Source organism: Calonectris borealis, chromosome 13 (genome assembly GCF_964195595.1).
Source record: "Calonectris borealis chromosome 13, bCalBor7.hap1.2, whole genome shotgun sequence".
Lineage (NCBI taxonomy): Eukaryota > Metazoa > Chordata > Aves > Procellariiformes > Procellariidae > Calonectris > Calonectris borealis.
In genome coordinates, this window is record NC_134324.1 from 16,435,303 (window position 1) to 16,462,781 (window position 27,479).

At 45.5% G+C, this 27,479-nt stretch overlaps 1 protein-coding gene across 3 annotated transcripts in view; it reads right to left on the reverse strand.

Moving 5' to 3' along the window:
• The window catches only part of NRK (Nik related kinase), a 107,272-nt gene that overhangs the window by 69,593 nt on the left and 10,200 nt on the right, over positions 1 to 27,479 (reverse strand). For all 3 annotated transcript variants that reach the window (XR_012675580.1, XM_075162333.1, XM_075162332.1), the window contains exon 3: positions 2,785 to 2,841. Coding sequence is in view for 2 of the 3 variants with exons in the window: in XM_075162333.1 (XP_075018434.1) it covers positions 2,785 to 2,841 (57 nt within the window). In the remaining variant the exon portion in view is untranslated. The remainder of the gene's footprint in view (positions 1 to 2,784; positions 2,842 to 27,479) is intronic.

The window sequence follows — 27,479 nt, forward strand, 5'->3', positions numbered from 1 at the left end:
TTATGACACTGAAATTCTGGAGATTGAAAGGATTTCTGCATTACAGTTAGGACCCACTACTGCTGTGAGAAGCTTCAGTAACCAAATGCATTGAAGCAGAGAAAAGCTATTGCTATTTTACAGGAGAACTGAGCTTCAGAGATGCCCTGGACACGTACAGCATCAGCCTCGGCCGTACCCACGCTCCTACCTACTGCAGCTGCAGAGCAGGAATGCACTGGCTTCAACCACCATCTACTCTGCGCTACAGGAGACCAGCAGCACGGTCCCTGGCCAGACATACCCGCTCAGGAGGCCAGCAGTAACCCTATTTCTTGCAGCCACGTGGCTCACCCCGAGCGCTCTGGGAATGTGCACCGAGGTGTCTGAAGGGCTCAGGACCGCAGCTGCCAACCCCGCCCCGCCGCCGCACGCAGCCGTCCCCGGCCCGCTGCGCTGAAAGCACTGGGGGTTTATCTTACCACACCGAGCTGTGAGATGTGGTGGCTGAGGAGAGGACAAGCCCAGGGCAGAGCAGAGAGCTGCAGGAGGAACCGGCAGCTACTGGCAGCAACCGCCTGAATCAGTCCTGCACCGGTCTCCCAACATCCCGCAGAGGCACCGGCGAGGAAACCAGGGATAAAGCGGAGGACTGCATCCAGGCCTGCCAGCCTGCGCCCTAGCAGCAGGAACACAGCCAACCCCGCATTAAGAAAGGGGAAATAACAGCAGAAAGCCTTGCGCTCACCCTGCACCTAGGTCAGAAAGCAGACACACTCAAGTACAGCTGAACTGGATTTTTTCAGGGTTTAGTGGGAGAAGAGCACCAGGGAAAACCCCTCCAGGTGGCTGCACCAACATGCTCACCACTCAACTCTCAAACCGTCACGACTGCTTTCGTATTAAGTGACTCAATGTGAAAACAGCATGATCTGTTATCATTGCCCCTCAAGCGATGGGACAGGTTCCCCAGTATGATGTTGGCTCTCTAGCCTGCAAGGAAACAGCAAATCAGACCTAACCAGCTGGTTTTTGTTCCCAGAATCATGCAAGTCTATCAACTTGAATTCCTGAAGCTGGACCACAAGGTTGTCCTCCATTTAAATTTTGTTTCCAAGCAAGCAGGCATTACTGGATGCCACAGTTTGTTGCTTACATACAAAGGAGACCGTGTTATGTATAGCAAAGGGAAGGAAATCTTTCCAAGGTTCCCTTCCTGCAGTTTTTGCTTCAATTGTTTCATCAAGGAAGGGACTGTCACTGGTGTTAACATGACGGCTCACAAGTGACATCTTTCGCCAGCCCTCACGCACTGTTGAATGACCCAGCAAAGCGTGAAAGCAGTCCATACAGAAGCTCTGGATCACTCCTGAGTCCCTGCAGGATCTGTCCTGTCAGCTCCTCTGCCAACGCACAGAGGTGCTCTGCTCTCAGGAATCTGTCTGCGACCCAAACCCTACCCCCTCTCCCTTCCAAAATCCAGCAGCCTTATGTTTGGTGACTGCCATTTTTTAAAGCCAAAGCACCTGGTGACATATGTAGCTGTAGAGCTAAAAGCAAAAATTCCACCAATCTAATGTAGCGCTCATTTAAAAAACGCACCCTCCTCTGGGTACAGAGAAGAGCAAAACTGGCAATTCAGTTACGCATGTGTTTTTACAAGATAGCGGCCACAGCCAAATCAGCCCTTGGATATGCTTTGTAAAAGCATTACAGCAGCATCTAAGTTCAAAAAAGCAATGTGCAATTCAGACCACTTGCTGCACAGGGCTGGATTCCTACACCATCAGCAGAGAGAACTGTCCTGGACTTGCTCTACGTGACAAGGCCCAGGCAGACACCAACTTGTTCTGCTGTCTTCCAAGACAATCAAAAGACACACGAAAATGCAGGCAAGGCTTGCTTATGCTTGCCCAAAACACCATGTGTAGATGTGCCACTGGCAGACTTGGCCCAGAGGACTTGGCCCTGTTTTTTTATTGCGGGCGATAACCCTTCCACAATATCGCAAGACGCTTTATCTGGGAGTTTCGTACTCCGTATCTACACCGCCAGAGTGACAGAATGGGGAGCTGGTCTTCTGTGAGACGAGGTGCACCCTACCACAGCACAGACTTCCAGTAAACTCGAGAAGAGGAAGCAGGGAGTCTCCCCAGCCCCTCTGGGGCTCAGGCCAGTACGACCTCAAGGAGGCAAGCCGCTTCGCTTCTGGCTGCGCTCTTAACAGGAGAAACAAAACCCAACACTTAGCAACTTTTTCGACACCCTGTTCCAGCACTGACACCACTTTATAAATATGAGCAGGGACAGTGCCAATTAAACTGTCTCCTTCTCTCATCTGTCAAATAACAATAAAAAAGCGCTACATTTGCATCTCTAACATGTTCCTGCTGGCTAGCTGTCAGGGTAGCTGCTCTGAGGAATGGCTGGCACGCGAGGGGAGAAGATGTGATGAAACACAGCAGGGGCAGCACAGAGCTGCAGGAAATCTTTTACTTGCTATCTCTGGAAATAGATAATCAACTAGAAATACGTAGGAAGAGAGTTCTCCTCTTTGTTATTATAGACCATCAAAATATATGGCAATGCATTCCCTTATTGCTTTGTCACCGTTGGTCAGGAACAACTGAAAAATCTGGTTGTATTAACACCTCTCAGTACTTCATAAAACACAAACCGGTACTCAGCAACCGTAATTTATACCACTGGATCGTCTTTCAGAAGCTATCCACCTTCTCATGATCCGATTATTTCTTTTTCCTTGCACCTTTACAGCAACTTTTTCATTTTTGGTTTTGCACTCACCTCAGTAACATTCATCACTTTGATTGCTGCTAGCTGCCCAGTCTTAACATGGCGACCCTGGTAAAATAACAAAAGACTGTAAGTGAAACATGTATGCAAACTATGTATACAGTAACAAATTAGGCGTATACCAACTGGGCTTGAGTACTCGCTTTCACTCATGCGCCAACCCTTCAGAGATACAGAACTACCAAGGTGAAGCCTGGGGATGTGTTACCAGACCCATACCCTTCCACGCTCCAAAGTTAACCGAATTTCCCCCTTCAGCACAAAGTGAGCGGCAATGCTGGCAGACCTCTGCTGTCAGAGCACACTACGGTAGGAGTCTCCATCCAACTCCTGTTCAACAGGCGTTGCTGCCCCTCAAGCCTCCTCTTCTAGGAAGCCTCAGCCCGGGGTGACCTAACCAGAACACCCCCTCGTCCTGCAGCGCGGGGCTGGCGCGTGCTGGGGAAGCAAGGCGCTGGGTAGCTGGCACTGTCCCCACCTCCCCACCCCACACGTTCCGGCTCACCTTGGGGTAAAGACAAAACTCTGGGTTTCAGTACATCAATCTGGCAGCCTGTATGTGGCTGCCAAGAAACTAAAGCTGTATGCGCTGTCTTGCTTTTTTTTTTTTTTTTAAAAAAAAAGGCTTTTTACTGCGAAATGCCTAGTTTTTAAAACTCCTACTGTAGCTGAGTTAACTATACCTCAGCTACCTCCCAAAAAGCATGCAGAGGCTTCGTATTTAAAATGTAATCTTCTACGGTGGTGGGGAGGAACTCTCCCAGGGCTTTGACTGCGCGTGTGCCTACGTACGTACACGCGCTTTGCTAGTGAAACGCCCACACCCCACAATCGTTATTAAGCAACAGACAACTGGTAATTTTAGACTAGGTAAGTGGCTAGTTTTTGAAAACAAAGCTAGGAAAAGGGAGGCAATAGGGAATAAAGCTATTAAAAGAGCAAACTTGATACTGAGACTGACAAAATGTGGTTCACAAGAACGTATATTAGAAACTCAACCAGGAATCTTGCTGTAAACTGCACAGTTTCTTGGCTTGGTTAGATCAAGTTGCTCAACAGATGCCATAGATGCAATGTTTTGCCATGATAACCAACACTAATCTTGTACTGGAGGATAGTATCAAAAGATTTGTATGAACAGTGGATTGGCGAGACATCCTAACTCCTCGCTTCCATCAAATGTTCCGAAATGGGTTTGAAGCTTTGAGACTGCAATTTTGTTCCTGAAATAGTAGTGCCTGCAAAGCTGTATATCGAAATAACTAACTGACATCGGTTAAGTAAGCCATAGGAAATCAGGAAATAAAATGTGAAATGCTGCACTTTGCAGACAAAATGATTTGCAGGTGCAATTTACACCTGCAAAATTAAAAGCTAGGTTGATGTAATTTTAAAACCCAGGTCCTATCTGCACAAAATTGCGTATGAGTGTTATTTCTAAGACTAAGCAATTTTGCATCAAAGAAAAATGATTCCTCACTCTCAGGCAATATGTCACAGTCATGTTTTCTTTTACAGAAAACTAAATCCTGCTGAGTTTTTGTGTATTTATAAGTGTCTTCTTTCCGTGGAAGCGCTCCTGGGATTGCAAAGCTTTTTCTCATAAACTAGAATGACAGGATTTCTGTATTATCGCAGACCTCAGGAGGAAGACAAATGGGACACACCCTCACCGGGCCCACGACACGCGCACCCCACCACGGCTGAGCGCAGACGGGCAGTGACAAGCGCTAGCCCACCAGATGCCGGTGTTTGGTCAGCATCCATCCCAGCTGACGTCAATCCCGGTTAGCAAGCTTCCTCTGCACAGCCACGGCTCCTTTGTTGGAGGCCATTGTTTGCAAATGTTTCCAGGCATTGAATGTCTTGGCAATATAGCGAGAGAGGGCCTTCCACAAAATACAGTCATGCTAGACACGCTGGCACCCTGATTTAACTCCAGAGTTTGTCTGGAGTCAAGTACGCTGATAATTCCACAGCTCCGGCCACCACACATAGCAGGCGACCAACCATCGAAACAACGAGTCTCTCCTGGGCTGCTGTACATTCTGCGAAGGATGATGTCAAGAATCAACACTGATTTTCATAATTACAGTGAAGCATGGAGATGTGTTTCTTTACCGAAAAAATAAATCGATCAATACTTGGCCAGCATTGCACTTGATATTAAATATTCATAAGAATAAGGAAGGGGGAGAGGCTTGGCATTCAGTTTTGATTTCAAAGCATGATACCTGGTCAAATTGCCCCTCTGTGTAACAGACATCAGCCACAATTATTTCCACTGCATGCAAACCTGCTGCTCTCGCTTTTACCATTGCAAATAAGAATACTAAATCCCCCCAAAAAGGTTTGGAAAAAACAATATGGGAAAGAAAACAGCAACCCTTTTGTTTTGTGGGTCGTGATTCACCTTTGCACAACAAATGTGTCCCTGTTAACCGAGATGCACAACTCGATCCTGCTCCCGCATTCCTAAAAGCTCCCACGTCTGCAGCTGGGCTGACTGCTGGACGAGACGAGGTGAGGCTGCGCAGAGAGGGCAGGATCACGCCTCGTGCTTTGTCTTAGTGCCCCATCTTCCTCACACCGTGCAAAGTTACTACTACCCTGAGGGAAATGCGTAGGTCACATCCAAACATCCCTCTGCACAGGCTCACCTGCAATAAATACTCTCTGACTGGGTAAAGCAGCCTTTACATGGAAGTAAATTCTGTTAACTACACGCATTTCACACGCTTATGTTCTTTTAGACCCCTTTATCCTGGAACAAAATAGAGAGTGGTTCAATCCACCAGAGAATCCAAACCCTTCTCAAGAGGCTGAAAGGAAAGGAGCAGTAAAAACTCGTTCCTGTTGGTTTGCTTTAATTCTCAACTCACAATTTATTTTCAACGACTGTTATCGCACCTTTTGAAAAGAGTCTTCCACGTTTCTTGGTTGTATTAAGCTGGAGAACCTCACCTTCCCCCCCCCCCCAGTTTCTGCAGGGTAATGCAGAGGGCATGAAAAGGTGCAAACGTATCTATATATTTACATCTGCCTTTCATCATTTATCTAAAAGGGATGAATTAGTTTAAAAGTGTGTATTAAAAAAAAAAAGTACCTTGGAGAGTGTAGCTAAATATGTATCTACAGCTATATATCTATATAAAAACACCTTCATCATGAGATACTAATTTTACTGCCATCTTGGCAGATTTATTTTTGATTACAGTTGTACATTTTCCCAAAGTAAAGGATTCATCATTATCGTAGAGCAATACATCTCAAAAGTCTCTGCACCTGCTAATGTATGCAACAATGTGGCAGAATTACACAGCACATGCCATCATTTCTCCTTACCTCTGACATCATCCCAACACACACAAATAAAACCTTTCCTTTAAATATTGCCGAAGGAAAGGGTTCAGTCAGCGGAGACAAAATAATCAGAGAATGCTGGAGACATCCTAAATTTTATTCCTTCTCCTCCCCAGAACTTCGCTGTTAGTTATGAAAAACAGGGGCAGCAGCAAAGCCACCCAACAGCTCACCCAAACACCAGCAGTCCCTGTAAGCAGTGGTTGCACGCTGGCACCCTACCGAATTCGGCACCGCCACCCAAAAAAGCAAGCGTGCTATTGCAAGACTCCACGCTAAGAGGGCTGAAGCTTTCAGAGGACACGCGCGTTCACGTGGAGAAGAACCATCAACGCCTGTGCAGCTTATCTGAGCAGGGTACATGCGCCACGTTACGCTTGCTTTAACGCACAGACTGCGACTGTGCTGGCAGTCAGAACAAAAATCACAGGTTTCTCTCCTTTACATTGGTTTTTCAAACTGTTTCGAGTTCATTTTCCTTGACATCTCTAAAAGCAGTAAACATCCTGAACCCAGCCCTGGGCGTCTTGTTAACATACTGACACTAGCGCCTAAGTAAGGAAAGGTTTCAGGGCCTGGCCCCTTATTTTTTCATTTATCAATAAATCTCAGAGGTTAGCCAGAGTTCATGGGAACTCATACATTGCTACTTTTGCTGAAGCCACAAGGTTGAGCATGTTTGAATTGTTTTGAGAAAGGTGGTGTTTTGATTTTTGTTTAAAGCTCTTAGGAGCAACTGGCTGTTTTAACTGTTTCCCAACCAAATGAGATCAACAGATGCATTTACTTCCAGTGACGAGACACGCAGAAGTTCGTCCTTTTGATTTAATCCAAAACGGGAGGGAGAACAAGGGGCATTGCCCTCCCAGCCCGCTGTGCAATCTGCCGCTGCCCATCCTCTCCAGATCATTAAAGAGGATCAGCCTGTTCTGATTCAAGGTCCTCCGGTGCACATCTCCTCAGAAACTGGGCAAAGGGCAGGAATGGTCTGTGGGCCCGTTTCCCTAATAAAAGGTTTCATCTTTCACCCAAATGCTCAGTTTGAGAGCAGGTTTCAATGCTGGAGAATGCAGCCAAAACATCCAACAGCCATCTGCAAGTCATCCATATTCCCACCCAAGAATATAGCGTTGAACGCTATCAAGCTCATACAGAGCTCAGACATGAACAATTCTGAAACTCAATGACTTCTTAAAATTGAAATTCTTGCCTACATTTTGATGAGGTATCCAAGCTGGAAGAAATTCTCCCACTAGCTTTGAGTCCAGCTAAATTCCCTGTCTCCTCCAGAAAATATTTCCGCATAAAGTCTGCTGCAGTTGCCAGTTCGTCACTACAGTAACATTCAGCAAACCTGGAGCCAGCATACAGAGTTTTGAAATCTGCATTCTGCTCATTGCAGCCACATTTGTGGAAGCTGCTTTATGCCAAAGATCTGGTTCTGATGAGCTCCAACCATGCATTATTTCTGCAGGGAGATATATGCGCAACAGGACAGATCGCCCAGTGTTATTTCTATTGGATATGTATTTATCTTTTTAGCTCAATTAGATAAAGGAACCGCTTATCTATGCCCTCTATTGAGGGTCAAGACTTGTATTTTTCTATTTACATCAAACAAGAGTATCAGCATTAGCGGTCAAGCTATTAGCTGATAAAGGGGCTTTACATGAATTAAGTATATTTACAAAAAGATGCATTCAGTCATGTACAATACCTTTTCCTGTTAGGTCCAAACAAAAATTTGGGGCAGTCCAGGCCCTGGGCCACGATTACAACCAGAGACCCAAAGTCCCAGTGACACACACCTGAGATTGTAAGGCTGTGGGTGACACGCAGAGAGCTTGGTTTGACAGCTTCCCTCCCAGCTCCCGCACAGCCCTCTCTTCCTCGGGGTGGCAAACAGCTCCCATCAGCTTCTCTCCCCACTTGCGATCCGACAGATTTGCAGCGGACAATTGCATGTCCAGACGATACAACCCAGCTGTCCTGTTACAGCGCTGCGCACCATGCCAAGGCGGCCCACGGCAGGCCCATCACACGCTTCCTTTTTGGCAACAGGCGCTCGTTAATGTCCACGTGTTTCTGGGTCTGTCTGATGTAGCTGTCCCCATTTAACCGCAGCAGGAAAAAGCGCATGTGAAGGGCAGGGACTGCCTGCTGCAGGATACCAAGGCAGCGTGAAGCTGGTGGTTTTGACTATGCAAAAGTCCCCGTCTGTGTCCATGTCCTGTCTGCAACCAGAAGCACAACCCCACTTTTCTCTCCCTTAAAAAGCAGCGGTTTTGGCGAGGCTGTGAGGTGCCTATGTGCAGGGATACCTCCCAGATGCCTCGGACGCTTGCCAGTTTGCACCTTTGTGCCCACGCGGAGGGCAATTTCACATGGAACACGCTCTGCCATCAGGCACGTGCGTGTGCAGCGCACTTAGGCTGTGCACAGACGCAAATAGCTCACAAGGTCTGCACAAGGCTGCGGGACTCCCAGGTGACCCTTCGCAGCACTGCCTGCCGGTGTAATCCAGAAAGCTGGTAGATACCACAGACTTAACTCTCGGGACCTGCTCTGGATATTGAAGGTTTGTATTTGAAAGCAAGATCTGGCTGTTGGAGGTGGAGGACTTTTGAGGCCAGAGAACTTTCTCACGCAGAAGCATTTATTACGGGATAACCGATGCAGGCTGTGGCCACCCGCCCTTTGCGAGCAGGGTGAAGGCACAGCTGTTTTACTGCAAGCTCTTACTGAAAGTGAACTTCAGCAAGCAGGTTTCCTGTTCAAAAGCCACTTACGAACTTTGAAGTTTGAGCCCATCTCGGGTAAATCAGTGTGTGGCCCTGCGGTTGCTGGCAGAGTGCCAGCTCAGCCTTCTGTGCCCTGAAGGATGGGACCCCACCCTTTTGCCCCTCTCCTCTCCACCCTTTCCATCACCCTTTCCATCCTGGTAACACAAGGAAAGCCTTTAAGAGACTTTGCATCAAATGAACAATGCTCTGCATAGGGATCCAGGAAACCCTATGTCCTACGCCACACGACCTTAACAAAGTCATGATCCTTCTGTTTCCCTTTCCACCTACATAGGGCTTTTCTACTTAGACCCAGCTCTTTAGAAGAGATGAGCAACATTTGCTATCACCAGCCCCAGAGCCAGCCTGGAAACACCAGCTTTGCCCTCTCACACTGCAGGCAGGCAAGGGCAGCCTCCCATGCAGCTGCAGCGTGCTCCCCAGAGCACGCGGGTGGGTTAGCATGGCAGGGAGGAGGACGCCAAGAACATAAAACCTGCAGATAGGCTGCTCTTGCACTGCGGCTTAGACACAGCCGCTGTTTTACAGCTGCTCACAACAGACATCCTGCTGCACCTTGGGGTCTTGGCCGGTGTAAAGAAGTGGACAGGGTTTGCACATCTGGGGCTGTAGTGTTTTAGCGCTGAGAAGCGTCACCTGAGAAGACCATTTATAGAGGAGCTCTATGAGGAAGACCAGTCTGTAACCCTGGTCTTGGCAACTGGTACCACGTGAGACAACCCACTGGAGTCACGGATGGAGCTCTTCAGCTAAAAATACAGCAGTAATGCAAAACTTGAAATGGGACAGGAATAAATTCCAAGGAAGAAGTTATTAAGAGTTTGGAAGCTTATAGCTTGTTTTTGTTAGTTAATGGTCTGAGGAAGAGCTCAGGGTCAGTCGTGCACTGAATACTAGCACTGGATTTCAGAAATGCTGCATTTCATTGTAAACTACGACATGTAATCCACATCAATTCTGATAGTTTAAAAAAAAAAAAACAAACACAGAAACCCCAACCCACCACAAGACACATCAGCCTTGGGCAGGTAATTACCAGTTTCAGAAAGTCTTTTTTTTTTTTTTTTTTTTTAAAAAAAAAAAAAAAAAAAAAACATGAAGAATTCGGGACACCAGCCAGGTGGGAATGTGGCTATAATTTTGATTACAGCTTCATCCTTTTAATCACACAACCCAGGCTACAGAAAGCCTACTTTGATTGACATTATAAAGTTTTGGTGGCACTTCTGTCACAAAGTCTCTGGACGTCTGCTGTACTTTGGGGCTGTAAATCACAGAACTGTATTCCCCTAGAGCATTTCTTCTCTTCTTTGTGATACTGGGAGATGCTGAGATCTGGAAACCTGGGCCTTGCTCCAGGTCACCTCTAGGGTAGCGCTCAGCTCCACTTCCCAGCTGGAGCACACCCTCCTCTCCTTGCAAGTGACTGCTTTCAGGCCAGGATGCAGGGACTTCCGTAAAACCGCAACCCAGCTGCATTGCCTAAATGCTGACCATGCGGATGCAAGACATTTGCCCTTTCACCGCCACATTTGGCACCCAATTTCCAGACAGTCCCAGGTCTCACCCAAAAACACTTGGCCAGCATAGCCAAATGTTGCATTTCCCCTTCCCTATCCTCCACAAACGCCCTCTTCCAACGGCAACTGGATAGCTTTCTCTGCCATTAACTCTGTGCTGTCGAGAGGAAGAGCACGCAGCAGACCGCAGCATCGGAAAAGCTCCCGAGATTACTGCTTCAGCAACGTAGGGGGCCTCCGTTGCTCTCAGGCTATCCAACACTAGACACCCCCAATTAGTCCCTTAGGTTGTAATGGGACTGCTTGATTGACTTAGACTTAACGTTGCCTTCAGAACTGACCACAGATGTTTTCCTACCAGGGAAGGCAAAGCATGTCACCTGAACACTACAGAATATGATCACCCTTGCCCACAGCTGGTCAGAGTGGTGAACACTATGAATATTAATACACTGTAAATAATCAAGACATGCTCTTCAAGGTTTATGGGGTTTTTTTTTCCTCTCCTATATGCTAATTCCCACTCTACTTTATGATTAGATATGTTCCAAGAAGTTAGCTAAGATTTATCACTAAACTATGAAGTCAAACACTACTTAGCATGCCCCAGAACTCGGGTTATAAAACATTAACAGTAAAATCTAACGAGTCTGCATGAAGATATATAAAGAGCAAAAGTTAATTAATAACACTCAGTGCACTTTAAGACAAAACATGTTACATTCATGAAGATATATTAGAGATATATATTATTTATAATGAAATGAAAAATTGTTCAAAAAAAAAAGTTACACTGCATTCCAAATGAAAAAGGATAATTTTGTAAAGGTTAGCAAATTTATATAGCAAAAATGACTTGAATATTCAGTGAAAAACAAGTTCCTTTCCTAGCAAACACCACTGCCCTATTCCTGGGCAGAACAGGTCATTCTATTCCTCCCACTGCTTCCCTGTCTCCCCTCTCATCTCAGAAGTGGGTAACTTTGCACTCACTCGAAATGAAAAAATTAGTTTTATAAGGTTTTTTTCAATGAAGTTTTAGATGTTTCAGGGGTAAGATGTTAAAAAAAAAAATTAGGAATTTCTCTCAGGGCCCCTATTTGTGTCACATGCTTAAAAAACCAAAAATCTCACTGGAACTCGTAACACTACAGAAGACAACTAAGTTGGCAGTGGTAGAGGAGGACTTCCCATATACTAAAAAAGCAACACATTAGCCAAGAGAAGAGATTAGAATGCATAACTTCTATCAATCACTTAAAATTCTACCCAAGTCCACACTGGCTAGAAGGGAGGGATGGAGAGGGGTCACTTCAACGGTACCAGATCAAACCACCTTGATCTCTGGAGGAAAAGGACAGTTTTTCACCCCTACTGCAAGTGTCTATACCACAGCCCTCATGAACTGTAAAACCCAAGAGGCACCAGAAGCAGTTTTTCTGTCCGTTTTTTTTTTTAATCCTTTCAGTTCCTATTTCCTCCCATTGTACAAGTGGAAACGCAGATTGTTTGCTTTGCCTAATGTTTGTCTGTGCCTGACTGCAGACCAGTGGGAAAAGAAAATGAAACAAAGGAACAAATTCAAGCCCTTTTGCAAACACATATTTGAGTACCTACATTTTCGCAATATCAGTATGTTCGGTTGATCAGATTACATCCTTATGCAAAACACGAACCACTCAAGGCTACTGCATACTTGTATAAGACGGGAGATTGATCTGTTGGGATTTTGAAACCTGCTCCCAAAGAGGTCATTCACGTTGCGATTAGCAAGATCAAGCAAAGCACTAAGCACTTTTGAAAATACCATGCTAGTCATAATATGAAGAAAATCATAATATGAAGAAAGGAATTTTGTTCTCTGCTTATTTGAAATGGGTGGTGTCTGCAGCAGAACATCCCATGTAATCTTCTGCAGCTCTGTGCTCATTTGGAGGAATCTGGAAAGTACCCATTCCTGCGGCTTCTCCTTATTCAGCCAACGTGCGGACACGATGCTTTAGATATCCTACTGCTATTTGAAATTCCTGAACAACGTGAACGATGTGCAAGAAGGAAGAGCAGGAGCATTCCTCCTGGGGCAGGTAAAACCACGGTGGCCCGTGGTGGGTAAGAGCGGGAAATGGAGAGGTGCAGCACAGCGCGGCGTGCAGCTCGGAAAGCTCACTTCACAGCCTGCCACCGCTGCCGCGCTCGGCGCTGGCTGGGGGTACACTGGGGTACCGAAGGCGTAGCTACTCCTGGTGAAGGAGCAGACTCCCATCGACTTCGACAGAGCTGGATCTGGCCCAATCTGTTTTGTATCTGGAGATACTTCAGGAAGGTCTAAGGGGAAGACAAACACTGTGAAGTTCTAGCTGTCCTCTTTTCGGGAAGTCATCCAGGTGCTTTAGCGATAACGGCAAGGCCCCCAAACTCCCACAGCTTCTCATCACCCAAAGCAAAGCATGCGCTTTGCCAAGTGGCCTGAATGGGAGCGGCTACCAGCAGGGAAAGAAAAGCCACATTTTGGGGCCATACGTGAGTCAAGAGAGCAACTCAGACAGCAGCACAGTGAATGGGAGGAGAGGTCTAAAAAGCAGGCTGTGCAGTTATCCCCTTTTCGTCACACTCCATTTATTGGGACATAAACTCTTGATTTCTTTGATCCTAAATTTCAGTATTGGCACAAGTAACAGTTTCAACAGCCTTCCCATTCATCCTGGGCTTTGGCATTTGTCACGCCTCTTAACATCTGTTGAAACACGCTGTTGGGTTCCCAGCCTCAAACACCCCATCGCGACTGGCCACCCCTGCCAGGGGTGCGGAGGCTTCGCAGACACAGGCGGCTCTCCTCTTCCAGTGGGTGCTCTGCCTGGGCACGCCTGGGCTGCCGGGTCTGCAGGCAGCAGGGAGCAGCAGGGACCCCGGCTGCCCAGCGCAGGGCAGCGGGGATGCGGGGCGGCGGGGATGCGGGGCGTTCGCAGCCCCGTGGCTGCTCTTGCGTCGGGCAGGAAGGTTGCCGCAGCCTTGGCACAGAGCCAGCCCCGCTCAGCACCTGGGGAGCCCAGCAGTGATTTATGACAACAAAGGTCCGCCGCGCCAAAAAGTCTATTCATCCAGAAAAATAAACAGTTTAGGAAAAAAAGCCTCAGCCTTTGGAAGGGTCTCACTCTGCAGACCAGGGGCCGTCGAGAAGCTAAGTCTAGGGAGAGGTACAAATTCCTCCACCCCAGGGAATTTTCGCTGCCTGACTCACGTGCATCCGTTTACAGAAATACAGGGCGCTAGAGAAAATCTATACGCAGCACATCTCTGCTGGATGAAGTCACAAGCAGTGAACTGTGTCCCGCCAGCCCCATCCTGCTGAAAGGAAGTCAGGGCTGGGCTGCAGAAGGTCAGCTGATGGGTGGCCGGACTTTCGGAGCAGGAATCCCTCAAAGGAAGTTGTTTTGGCTCACCACCACTACGAAGCTCTGAAGGTCAAGCTGCACACAGCAATTACAAACCTCATGTTATGAGAGGTTTGTACTTTTTTAACTTTTTAAGTAATGCAGTCTTCCCAGACACATGCTAATAAAGGCAGGCTTTATTAGCCTTCTATCCCACATAAACATAACTTTGAGTGCACATTAAGCTCTCAGCAGTTTTATCACCGAATTTCTAAAAATCCTTCAGCATTCTTGTGAACAATAAATGTAACGTAGTTGAATTTTCTCTTGCATATAATGCAGAACATGGACGTGGCTCTGCATGGGTTAAAATCGTGTCGCTGGGTTTTTTGAAGAAGGCTTTAAGGTACACAGCTTGGACTGCAAGTTCCAGCCTAGATGACGAGAGCTACAACAACCTTAAAGGTGATTTACTTTTTCATTCCAGTTCTGCCGGTGTTTTCCTCACGCAGATCGCAACACCACCGCGTACGCATCTCTGCGGATGACTGTGTGACAGCACACGTGGCACCGCGCGGTGCCCAATGCTAACAACTGGCATTACATGGGCTTCTCTTGGTGTCTCTGAGCCTTTCCTTCAGTACTTCATGGCAAATACCCTCCCTACAACTCTCTTCACCTGAGGTGAATCCTGAAGTCAAAAACTCTACCGAGGACGCTGTCAAGTTCAGAAGATCTGAGGTTTGCCTAGGGAAAGGTCTTACTTTTCACACACATACAAAAGTCTTCATAGAGCATTTAACTGAGGAAAAAAGAGCATTTACTCTCAGTGCCTTTTCATTTGGCTCTATTTGATGCATCCTCTCCAAAAATAAAAAGGGAGTTAATGGACACAATTAGTCTGTGAGAAAATATATCAGTCTCCAGATTTCTGAATGAGCTCTGCAAGAGATGAACTACATGGCACTGGTCTCGCAGCAGCAGTCAATTCCTATTTCCTTCCAAAATCCTATTGGTCAGATGGTCCACAAAACCCAAGGGAAAATTACTTAAACATTTGGAAAGGCTTTCAGTATTAAGTTGGTCTCCAAAATGAAACCAGACTACCCTTCTAATTATTCTTAAAAGTAAAGTATACCTTGCTTTTCTAATTAAATTTAGAAGGAGCAGTGCTTCCAAGTTCACTTTCCTAGAGAAAAAATCTGAATTCAAGAAGAGCCTTGGTGTTATTTTTTTCTAAACTGATCTAATCAGCTTCATACAGCAGAAGCCTGGCTGGCAAAGGTTCTCCTCTTGAGCAAACTACAGGTCAGATGTGCAGTAATAGTTCCTGAACAGCTACAAGCAGTTACTGTTCAATGCCGTATCTTCCAATTTTTTGTATTACTTGTAAGGATCGAAGTCAATCACAGCAGAGAGAGAAATGAACAGTGAACTCTTGGGGGGGGGGGGGGGGGGGGACGGGACGGGGACCAAACCCAACCCTGCAGAATAATTTCAAGAAAATGGCTGAACACATTACAGCTGAAGAACCGCAGAGCCTTAAGCAATGTAGACTAGCATAATTACCAGCACATATGAAGCAAAAGCAGCAGCTAACCATTGGAAGAACTGGTCACAAAGAGGGACCAAGAGTTTCCTACAATTAACCACTGAACAGCTTTACCAGACTTTGAAACTCTCATCTCTTTGCCTTGCCCTGTTTAAGCAACCCAAATTCATTTTGTACAGCCCAAGACGAAGCAGTGCGCTGTATAGTGAACCACGCGTTTGGGTAAAACAAACGCAGAGCCCCAGCACAGGCTGGGACCCCCCTGCCCCCCGCTGATGCGCTGCCGGCCACACTTCCCAGTGGTTCCCTGCCGGACTTCCCACCAACAGCTGCTGATGGTTTCTCCTCTAATGCCTGCGTTCTTCCACGCAATTCTGGCTCCACTGATGTCCACAGGAATTTCTGCTGTTGAATTTATTGGATGTGAATTTGCCCCATAAAAGGTCAAATTGCTCAAACAAAGCAAATCCCACTTTGCACCAAGTTTTCCACTGAAAAAGTGTGTCTATTCAATGCTTTCTCTGTTGCAGAAGGTGTGTTCACACTGATCCCATCACAGATTTGAGCCAGAGTTTGGGATGGAAGACGTTAACCTATGCCATGACTGCAGTGTGTCCATTTGTGCAGAAGTATCCGACAACCAACTGCACTCCTGCTGCCCAAAGTTCGCTGCCTATTGGAAATCAGTCTTTTCATAAAGCTGCAGATGAAGGCCCGAAACAGCAAACACTTGTTATTCTGATTGATCACAGATACATTTACATTCACAGGCGTATAGATTTGACTGGATTCTTCTCATTCACGATTTCTCAGTTGGTATTTCACACAAAGCTTTCCCAGCATCTTTGTAAACTTGTACAAGATCAAATACAACGGGGCCCAAGGTACTATGGACAAAAGTGCATATACACACACACAAACACATATATAAATATTCAAAACTGTAAGACTGAAATCCACTGGCCCAGCCCATGAAACCTCAGGTGTCAATGAAGCCACACTAGAACCCTTCTCGTGAGTCAGTCTCAAACCCAGTTCTCGTTCTCCAAGCTCTGAACCCTATCTGCTTCCCTTACCTTGTAATGGCAATAGCCTGTCCAACCAGCTGCATCACATCACAAAGCAGCTGTCAAGAAAGAAAAAACAAAACGAAACAGCAAAACCACCTAAACATTCCACAAGGCATCCAGCTAACGCCAGCAGCTTGCTGGAGAAATGTGGAGTAGCAAGTATCTGAAGTCTGGTTTAGATGTATAATATAAGCTTTAAAAAACTAGCATCTCTGCTTTAACATCTTCTTCTAATCGTATTCACTTTAAAATTTACTCTTAAAGTTTAACCATCTACAAGTTTCAAAATAACTTCCTTTTGCAGCTTCTTTGCATATTCCGTCATCCACATCCAGATGCCAAAATACACAACCAACAGCTCATTGCCCCTTAGGATAAATCTGGTAATATGCGCCAGAGAAAAATTTCGCAGGGTCAGCTAAAACTCTACAGCCTTGCCACTGCACATATTTAAATAACAGAAATCTAAATAACTAGGTCTCTATTTACAACAAAAACGTCTTAAAAAAATAATAATAATCAAAGAGCATATGAAAACACCATACCGGAAAACCTACCTCCCAAGTGCTTCGTATTGCCTTCTAGTTTCTGAACCTTTAGGTTCAGGGAGGGACACGGGATTACAGGGAATTGCAAGCCTTCCTCCACTATCAAAGACAGCAGCTTAGCCAGGTTTCTTAAGAAAACAAGGCGTACGTGATTGTGCTGCCCTTGCATCCGACCATGTTTTAACCTGTCGGCCCATTTCCACCAGAACTGACAGACAGATAGAAGCCTCAAAGATGATTCAATTCCTGCGTGCTTGGTGAAAATCGGAGACGGAGACAAACTCCCTTCCTCCAGAGCGGAGGGCTCCAGAGTGGGCTCCGCGGTTTTCTACCCAACGCTGCCTGCCAGCTGGCCAGCCAGGGAGCACGTAGCAGTCCGCAGCCAGCCGTAGCACAGGCTGCTGCTTGCCCAAAGGGCAGCAGGTAGCCACAGGCGGCAGCTGCTGAACTCTCAGATCGGGGGGGTGGCTCAGGAGTAAGCGGGGGCCACGGGGGGCGTGCGCTAGCAGAGATCCTAAAGGACTTTACAAAGGAATTGGGGCTGCAGAGGTCAGAGGTGGAGAACAGGATAAGGACAAATTTGCAAGCAACTGCATTTTGTTAGTTTTACTATTTAGTTTTTCCTCAAAGCCCAGGAAGTTTAAACAACTTCAGAATTTACCTTGATATATAAACCCGTCTCTCATCAGTGCTTGTAGGCTACTTCCCTCTAGTCTTAGCATTAACACTGCAAAAGTGTTTTCATGTTTGCACCACTGAGGCTTACAGAAAATATCTATTTTTGACATGCTTGCACAAGAAAATGACTATATTCAATAATAGAAGGGTTACAGAAAACCAAATACCTAACAAGAAGGGGTTCTGAAATGAGTCACCAAGCCACCTTTAGAGATTGGCTCCCCAGCACTGATTCTTATTTGCCATTTACTCTGTAATCAAATGAGTGCAAGGAGACCATAAAGCACTAGCATGCCACTGTTAGCATTTTATATCCACTTTGAATAGGTAAAACAAATGACATCATGTGCAAAGGACTGGAAAAAAAGGGGTTTCAAATAATTATTTTTAAAGACCTGGTTTGTACACATGGTTTGACCCAGTTTAATTAGAAACATATTTCCAGCTAAATTTTGTTAAGTGTGGACGTGCTCACTGGCCTGCATTGGTTTGGTTTGTCATTTCCTTTTCATCGATCCAGCTACACTGGACATCATTTTCCAAAGTGCTCGTCTTTTGCATAACTCCATCTCTGCCCATGCAGTTTCACAGGGGCTTTAAGAGAAGAAGAGGGAGATTAACGAGGAGTTCTTTGGAAATTCCCATTTATGTCTGTTACCAGCTTTTTCTTCTTTTTAAAAGAATTTGGTTTAGGAAAGTCAGCAATTAACACTGGTTAAAAAGCTGACTGGTGTAAGCTTAACATTCATATGTCTCATGATCCAATGAGAACAGGGGTTTTATCACTAACTGGGACAGCAAATGTTGGCCGCAGTCAGGGGTGGGTCCAGCTAGTGGTTTTGCCCTTGCAGCAGTCATATGCGAGAACATGTTTCTGTGGCAAGGCAACAACCTTCTACCTGCTAAAGCTTCCTTTTGTTTTTGCCAAGGAAAAAAAAAGTCAAGAGTAATAATGCAAGAAGTTATTTTCTGCCAAACCTTAAGAGAGCTGCTGTTCTGCTTCATCACCAGCTCCAGGCACACACCCCGTTAAGTAACGACGCGGGCGTCCGTGCAGTCCAGAGCATGGGGGGCTAGAAATGCGAAACCTCAGAAGCACGTCCGAATGGCTACGCTGATGGCAAACAGGGATATGGCGAACACAATACGGGGCCGGGGGGGGAATAAATCCAGAGGCAAAGCCCTCTGTGTCATCTCATGTATTTCAAACGCTGCTTGCTAATAAAGGTTCCTTCAGCCAGTGCTGATGCACAAACATGGATGTCCTTCCTGGCAGCCAGGACACGAGCCAGACTTATCAGATCACAACCAACTCCTGGAAACACACCTAGAGAACCACACAGTCAGCAGCCTGCCCCGGGGTGGGGAAAAATGCAGAAGCAGCAGCTTCCCCATTTCTCTTTCTGATCATGCTCCCAGTTTTATAAGGAGATCCCTAGGAATGAAAATGCATCATGCAATCTCTGGGGAGTTTTCGTATCACGCAATGACTATCAACAGTGAACGGCTCAGATAACAGGGCGCTGTATAATGACGTTCATGCTACTTGCTTGGCAAGAAAGGAAGCCAGAAAGGAAGGAAAACCCACTGCTGGCACACGCTCCCGTAATCTGAGGGAACAACCCCTCTGGAAGTTCAGGCAGTGTTTACACACAACAGGATTCAACCAGCCAGGCTCCCCATTAATAATCACAGTTTATATAGCACAGTGTCATCTCCACCCCGAACTCCACTGGCACTTACAATCCCCCTCCAGCCCTGGTCCAGCTCCCGCGGGAAGGCTCAGCACTGCCTCCGTCGCAAGGGCAGCGAGGCGCCTGGAGCCCCACAGTCAAGCCTGTCAGAGTCGGACTAGAAGCCCATCTCTGGAATATAAAGAATTACTCTATTTTAATATTAATAACATCAAAAGGGAGAGGTCTGCCAGAACTCTGTAATGTAAACAATGCAGGACACAGCAACCACAAAAGCTCCGAAAGCCAAGTTGTCTTTAATCTACTCACAACATTCGAAACCCATCTGCAGGACAGATAGGCCAAGCGCCACGCAGGCTCCGAGCATCACCCAGGGCCGATAAGGCCATTTTCTTCCATTCCTGGTCAGAGAACTGTGAATTTGGCAGAACAAAGAAGCCAAATGACATTATACAACCTAACCAGGAATTGGTTGTGACTATTTGAAGAGCCTCATGAATGCACCAGGTGCTTTGCAAATGTCCGCAGAAACCTGATCACTCATGCATGTCTGTAGGTGCAGATTCCTGTGCATGAACATACTCTAACATTCCTGTGCGTGAAAATACTCGAACTCCAACATGCAAGCCAGGGGTACAGGCCATGCAAAGTCTTCCACCAGGTGGGTACCTAGAAACTATCACGATGCAAAGAAAGGAAGAGAGGAACATAGGAAAGGGTGAATCCTAAATCCTCTCTAACATTTATTCTCCAGCCTGGGGGATCAGAGATCTGAGTTTCCAGCCTTTGTTTTGCGACTTCCTCTATTCCAAACAGTTCTGACTGAAATCTTTCAAGCGTCCAAAAGAAAGGAAAGCTGGTGCATCTCTTTATTCCTTCATCCTTTCTCCATTTTCAGGCATATTTATGGAGAGCAGGCTACAATACATGTAGCTTCTCCAGATGCAACCTCTTCTTCTGCCAAGGAAGCTGTCCCAGTTGGGCATCCAGCAATCTGCTATGCCCTGCGCACGTGCCCACCTACTCAACAGCATGTGAGCCGGGAGCTCAACGCATTTGGGAAACGTCAGACCTACTTAGGCTGATCTGCACACGCACAAAAAGCCCAATGTATCCTAAGTGCACCACATTTACTGGCACATACCACCTCTGCGATGTCCAAGCTGTCCCGGGCTTCCCAACTGCTGGGTTCACTGGGCACACCCTATGCCTCAAGTGTTAATGTGCCTGCCTGCAAAATCCCAGCGAAATCTGGCAGTCTTCCACCGGGAGAGATGACAGAAGATATTCTAATGCCTATGGAAACAAATCACCCTTCATCAAAAAGGAATCCCACAAGAGGAACGGTCTGGTGCACCCAAATCATGTATTGGTACCGCCTGTCCTCTTCTGCAGAGCAAAATGCACACACAGGACCAGTTCCCGCTGTCAGCCACTGATGAAAAACTGGAAGACTTCACCACAGCAATTTGATTTTTAGAGCAGCAGGGATAGCTGGTCCACAATACCTAACTATACCCTCTGATATTAATAAAAGGCGATCGGATATCTGCTGATATAATTTGGCTTCTGGGGGCAGAATATTTGAAAGAAGCCTGTTAGGATAAATATTTCATGTTAGACTGGAAAAAGCAAATATTAAAGCAAAAAAATTTTTTCCTGGCTCTTCCCTTTTTCCACATAACAAGACAACATCATGGACAATCTGTGTAAATAATACATTTGAGAGTCCATTATCTAACCCATATGCATATTTATTTTATGTTGGTTTTGTTACATATTTTAGTATAATTGTTCATAGGTTTAAAGCCAAGAGTAAAACAAGAGTAGACAAATCTACTACAGTAGAAATAATCAGTAAATTGGTTACTCTCTTGTTATTTTTAAATACTAGGCAAAATCCGTGGCTAAAATTTAGCATAATAAACAAGACAGCTAGAAAATTCAAGTTCAGTAAAATAAATATTTTCAGAAGACCACCACACATTTCTCTTATGCCCTTTTCCTCGGTATGTTTCCACTTTTAACAACAGAAGTACAAGAAAAAAATACATTGAAAATGCTGATATCTAATGTAGCAACTGCACAAATGTAAAGTCAGGAAATAGAATTTAGTCAATGCCAGTATTCAGTAAACCTCAACAAAATGTCTGGATTTTGCCAACTGGTCTCACTTGCGGTTTTAAACATTCCTCACAGAATGGCAAGTCAGAAGAATTCACATTAATATTCACACGTTTATTTTGGTAATGCCCAATTATTTCAGTATGACAGTACCTTTTTTCCAAGTATGCAGTACTAAAGGCAATCTATAAAATATTAAACATCCTGCTAAATTAAAACGTATGTTCAAATGAAGCAAGTGAAATGCAATGTTTTGACGTTTCTAAAACAAAGTTGGAAAATGAAAGCCAATTCATTTCTTGAAATTTTCCCACTAACGTTTCTGTTGAACTCAACGTGTTTTCATTCGGGTGAAACTGTTTTCAAACAGCATGTTGTTCAGTAAGTGCCTGCTAACCAATTCTCACAAATCACCTCCGTAACTACACCGATTCCTCTTAACGAGAATCCCAAGACGCTTTACAAAAACAAGACTGCCTCCATTTTAATAGCTGCAGTCATAAGGAGAGCTCCATTTCCAGCGAATTCACACGTTTTCGAGCAGTGACAAGAGGCAGAGGCAAGAAGAAAAGCTAGATCTCCTGAACCGCAGCCGCCCACGGCAACCCCTCTCCTACCTTTATGAAAAAGTGTATTTCTTACGCGATGGGAGCACCCAAAAAGCACCGCCACAGACCACGTGCTAGCTATTACATACTAGCTAATAACATTACTTGTGCAGGGCACTGAAAAGGCCACAGTTTGCTCCAAAGTATGTCTTCTGGACTGTTCGCTCCCTAAGATCTCAGAAGTTACTGAAGTTCCATGTTTTTGTGGGGAAAAAGAAGGGGATGGGGAAGAAACGACCTTTGAAAAGCTGCTTCCAAAGCAAATCTGAGAAACCTTTCAGGAATCCCACAAAGTCAGTAGGTTACAAGGGCAGGCTTATAAAACACAAGGGCTTTAAAAAAGAAAAAAGTATACTACAAACAGCCGAAAAATAGTTTCTTCTTCTTTAATTTTATTCCCAAGATCCGTATTCACAGATCTGTGCAGGCCAGGAAAATTACCGCTGGCCAGCAGCCTGAGAACAGCTGAATACCAGACAGGAGAATCACAATTTTATCACATTTATGGATTTTACAATTGAAATTGGACGTTACAATTTAAAATTACTTACTGGAAATTTCATTATGATGGGACAAGGGGCTGACCTGCACCTGCGCCTACTGACCGAGCAAGCTGTTTGACCCCAGCTGACAATGAAAACTGGCTTTTAAACTCAATTTCCCCACAAATGCCTTGGAAGGGCAGGATTAACAACTGTCCCACCAGATTGTGCTGCCGTCCATCCAGGCACCTGCAGCCCGAGTAGCTGTGCTACCACCACGCTTGGCTTTCAAGGCAGCAGGAGGATCACGGCTGGGCCAAACGCCGCTGTCCTCCGGAGCACCGGAGCTGCGATGCCCCCAAGAAACTCACAGCAGCGTTGTCACAGAACCCGCATGGCGCTGGGAGACATCACGAGACGTGCTCTCCGGAGGAGCTCTTCCCAGCAGCAAGCACAAAGACCACGCTGTTAGTGGTGCCAGTTGGGCTGCCAGCGCTGCTGGCTGGTTGTCCTAACCACCCCTCTCCCCCTGCGCCCGCACCCCGTGTAGCTGGTGGCCCGCACGGTGCTGGCCGCTGTTACTCGCGGGGTAATTCAGAGAGCGTGGAAGAGGAGCTGTGGCAATCGTCCACGGCAGCCAACCATGCCAGGGTAAAGCTGTGGGAACATCCCTCGTGTTTCAGCACTTCCCATCCCCAGTGCCAGAAGTCTCGCTGCCTGACTTGGCAGGCTCCTGTGCAACCTTTACGCAGACGTAAATCAGCATGTGGTTTGCAGGACAGCAAATTACCAGGCTCACGACTTCATCTGAATAACAAACAAAACCAATTCTTTAACGCTATTTACTTCTGCTTGCTCCAGAAAAGCAACACAACAAAGGGCTTGCTCCTGCCACCAGTTAGCTCCAGTCCTACCCGCCCCAAGCACTGCCCTAAGCTCAAGTACCGAGCGCAGATGAAACCTTTCTTGCACAAGCACGGTAGTGCTTCTAACTGCTGCTGGGTGGCCTTCACGGGGCAAAAGTTACATCTCTACAGCTACAACTCAGCAGCTCCTAATACAATTGCTTCTCAGAGCGTTATTTCATGACGTGCCTGCTCTCACCCAAGTCAGACTGACCAGGAGGAGTTAACGCGAGCCCACCTCCGTAGTGAAGCTATTTAACTGAGGGCAGAATGAACTATAGATGCATTCTGCAGTTCAAGCGAACCGACATCCATTCTACTCAGAGGAGAAAAACCCACCAGAGAGACTGATCAGGCACTGGGGAAAATAGAGGAAGGTGAGGGTGGGGAAGTCAGAGGTAGGACAGAGTTCAGCACAGCCCGAGCTGATGGTCACAGTGCCACTGCAGCAGACACCCTAGCAGGAGATTTCAGAGCTCAGGCTGCTGAAGTGAAACAGGAGCTAAAGCGAACAGCTTTGCAACCGTCCCACTGTCCACAATCACTGGTCTGTGCATGCTGGAAATGCTGCACTACGTCCAACCCACGGAAAGTATCGATCCCTTCCAGACCTCAACAGGAGAATTTGCTTCTTTGTGGACTGACATTTCTGCTGCTGGATCTTCCAGCGACACCTGCAACAAAGCTACAGGATTACTGGAGACCCCACTCAACACATAAGTAAAAAGCCTCCTTCAGAACAGGATCGCAATTTAGATTTCTAAAACATATCCCAGAAACTCTTTTGGTCCCTAAGATCTCATCCTGCAGGACTTAACTATTTGGCTCAACATAACGAACTTGTTGAATATTCGAAGAGCAAACTATAAAGCACTGTTAAGGATGATTCTTGTACAAAAATATGGGTTCCTCAGCATAAACAAATTCAAACACATTCTTATGAAAAAACACCTGAAGACTGGGCATGAAACTTAAAAGAACGTTTACTGCTGGTGAAGACAATGGTGACGTCTTGTCTATGCAGACAATGGGAAAGGACAGAAGAGCAGCACAGACTCCACACAGTTCTTTAGACCAATTCATCACACTGTCAAGTTTAAAGCATCAAGTGCTGGATAAGTCCATGAAATACACATAACAATAATAATAATAAAAAAAGACAAGCAGGCTATCAATATTTTTAGGAAACCAACTGATATGTTCCTTTTATTATGCTCCACCAGCTATAGCCCAAAGGAGGTACCAAAGAGGGACTTTCAAAAAACACACATGCATCCTTCAGGTCATTAAAGCAGACCTGGAAAGTACCATTCACATGGAGCTGTAAGAAAGAGTCGGAGACATGGAGATAAGGTGATGTGTGTTTGCAAGGCATTAAAGTTCTGCGATTCATTCAGAAAAAGGTACAGTTACTAAAGCTAACCTGCAACGGGAGTCATCTCAAATATCTAGAAACAACACGCTAAATTTTCTGCTGTTTAAGTAATATCCTATCGTTCATTCTTAATTCCAATAGCTCATTATATGTCTGGGTCGTTTTTTGGACTGCAAATAGACAATTTCTCACAAGTTTTCCCCCAACCCAACTGATTTATTTTAAAGAAGAGATAACATATACAATGAAATACTTCTGAGTAGGTCAGGTATTGTAACACTCAGGCATGCAAAGCACTGGTCACACGTAGGTGTGATTCTGGGAGCTGCAGAACAGTCAGGAGTATTGAAATCAATGTCAGTAGTGAGGTGCTTAAAGTGTAGCAAAGTGCTTGAGTGGGGAATTAAGAGCTTGAATTATTTCCTACTGTGCTCATATTATCACCAGTGCATTTTTAGCATGTTCTCTTACCTTCAGAATAGCATGTCCCAGTGCCATCATCTGAAGCGTTATGCAACATGAGCTCAAAATGCCACCAGTTTAGGATGAAAATGCATTGCACTCTCCCATATGGACATTCAGGTCCACAACACGGAGGAGCTGGAAGTGGCAGGCCTGTCCACAAATTATTTGCAAGGATTTTACTATTCTCTAATGGCTGATATGGCACATCTAATTATTGTACATTGCTTTGCTCAAAGAGGCTTTATTGTACAGAAGCTCTCCACAGCTGAGAGGTTTTTTCACATCCTTACTCTTCTATTTTTGATAAACTAGTCCTACATTTAAGAATCTTAATTGAATTCCTCTGAAATATTCACTAACTAGAACCAGGACTTCAAAATTTGCTAATTAATTTCGCATGCATGATCCATTATTTTAAATTCTAGTGCTGAATATAGTTTGGCATTGCCATGCAAATAAGCAGGGAAGCCAAGATTAAAAAAAAAAAAAAAACAAAAAACAGAAAACAAAAAACCCACCAACCAAACAAACAAAACCCAAACCAAAAAACCAATCCCCAGACTATCGAAAAAAATGCTCCTGTCTCTGACAATACACACTACCTATTTTATATGTATTTCAAATAAAAGTCATTCTCCCTACTTTTTTTTGTATTCTCCGAGTCAGTCATTCACAATCTAGTAGGCTGGATTGACAGGAGGTATGTTCTATCCACTGAGATTCACATGTCCTGTACTCAAATCAAGATTAGAAAAGACCTCTGGGAACATATGGTCCCACCTTCTGGTGAAAGCAGGGCCTTAAGTTAGGTTACCCAAGACAATGTCAAACAGCCTTGGATATTTCCAGCAAGGGCGACTCCACCACCGCTCTGGGAAACCTATTCCAATGTTGACTTGTTCTCACGGTGAAGAATTTTTTTCTTACATCCAGATGAAATTTCCCCTGAGCAACCTGCGCCTGGTTCTTCTTGTCCTGTGCACCCCTGTACTTCCATCTTCTATGCAAACCGTCGTTGAAGCGCTTGAAGACTGTGACTAGATTGCCCTCAGCCTTCTCTTCGCTGGGTCGAAAAAAATCCAATTCCTTCAGTCTTCCCTTCTTTATGCATAAAGTTCTTCAACCCTCTAAGTGTTTTGGTGGCCCGCTGCTGGATCCTCTCCAGTTTCCCAATGTCTCTCTAGAACTGGGGGAGCAAAGATGGGACACAATATTCCAGGTGTGCCCTAACAAGAGCAGGGGGAAGTAATCGCATCCCCCGATTTGCTTGCTCCGCTCTTGCTGACGCAGCCCGAGGCACTGTTTGCCCTCATTACTGGAAGGGTGCACTGCCAACACCACAACCTTTCTGACAAGGAGGAAAAGGACCAACATGATGGTATGGAAGCTTTAAGAAAAGCATGCAGACATGTATGAGAGTGTATTTAGGAGTTGCAATCATCTGAGAGAAGAGGAAGAAACATCTAGCACCTAGTAGTACGCGGACTTCACAGGTGTTATTAAAAATCACAGGCACGAAGAAGTTAAATACTGAAACACTGCAACACAAACCATGTCTCTCTAGTGTATTAATGATATTACAGCCATATACATTAAGCTTTCAAGGCAACCCGTTCATAAGCACCGCAGCATTTCAGACCTTATTACAATGGCACTAGCACATATTAAGCTCAGATTTACTCCTGAAAGAGACCCCTGTTGCCAGGGTTAGCAGCCTCCATTATTTGTTTGCACTGCTGAACCAAGGATCTACACAATGAGTCGTTGACTCCATCCAGTACACTGCACCAATACTTCTTTAGACATTGCTGCCTACAATAATTAACTAGTTTTTCATGTGGACAAGATAATTGGCTATGCTGCTGAAAATCCAAATAAAGAAAATTAATAGACAAACAAGCACTTCTACCAACTGCTAGTGAAACAGAAAGTAGCATTTTGTCGTTTCTATATAGAACAACTGATTTCCCTACTTGACTCATCAAAATCTCAGTGCTTGAAGGCTATGATTGGCTTGAAAACTGTAACTGACCACAAACGATAACAAAATACCCCGAGACAACATGACAGTTTTAACGTCTCTGCGGCAGTTTGGAGACTCTGAAATTGCATTTCAGCCCTGAGACA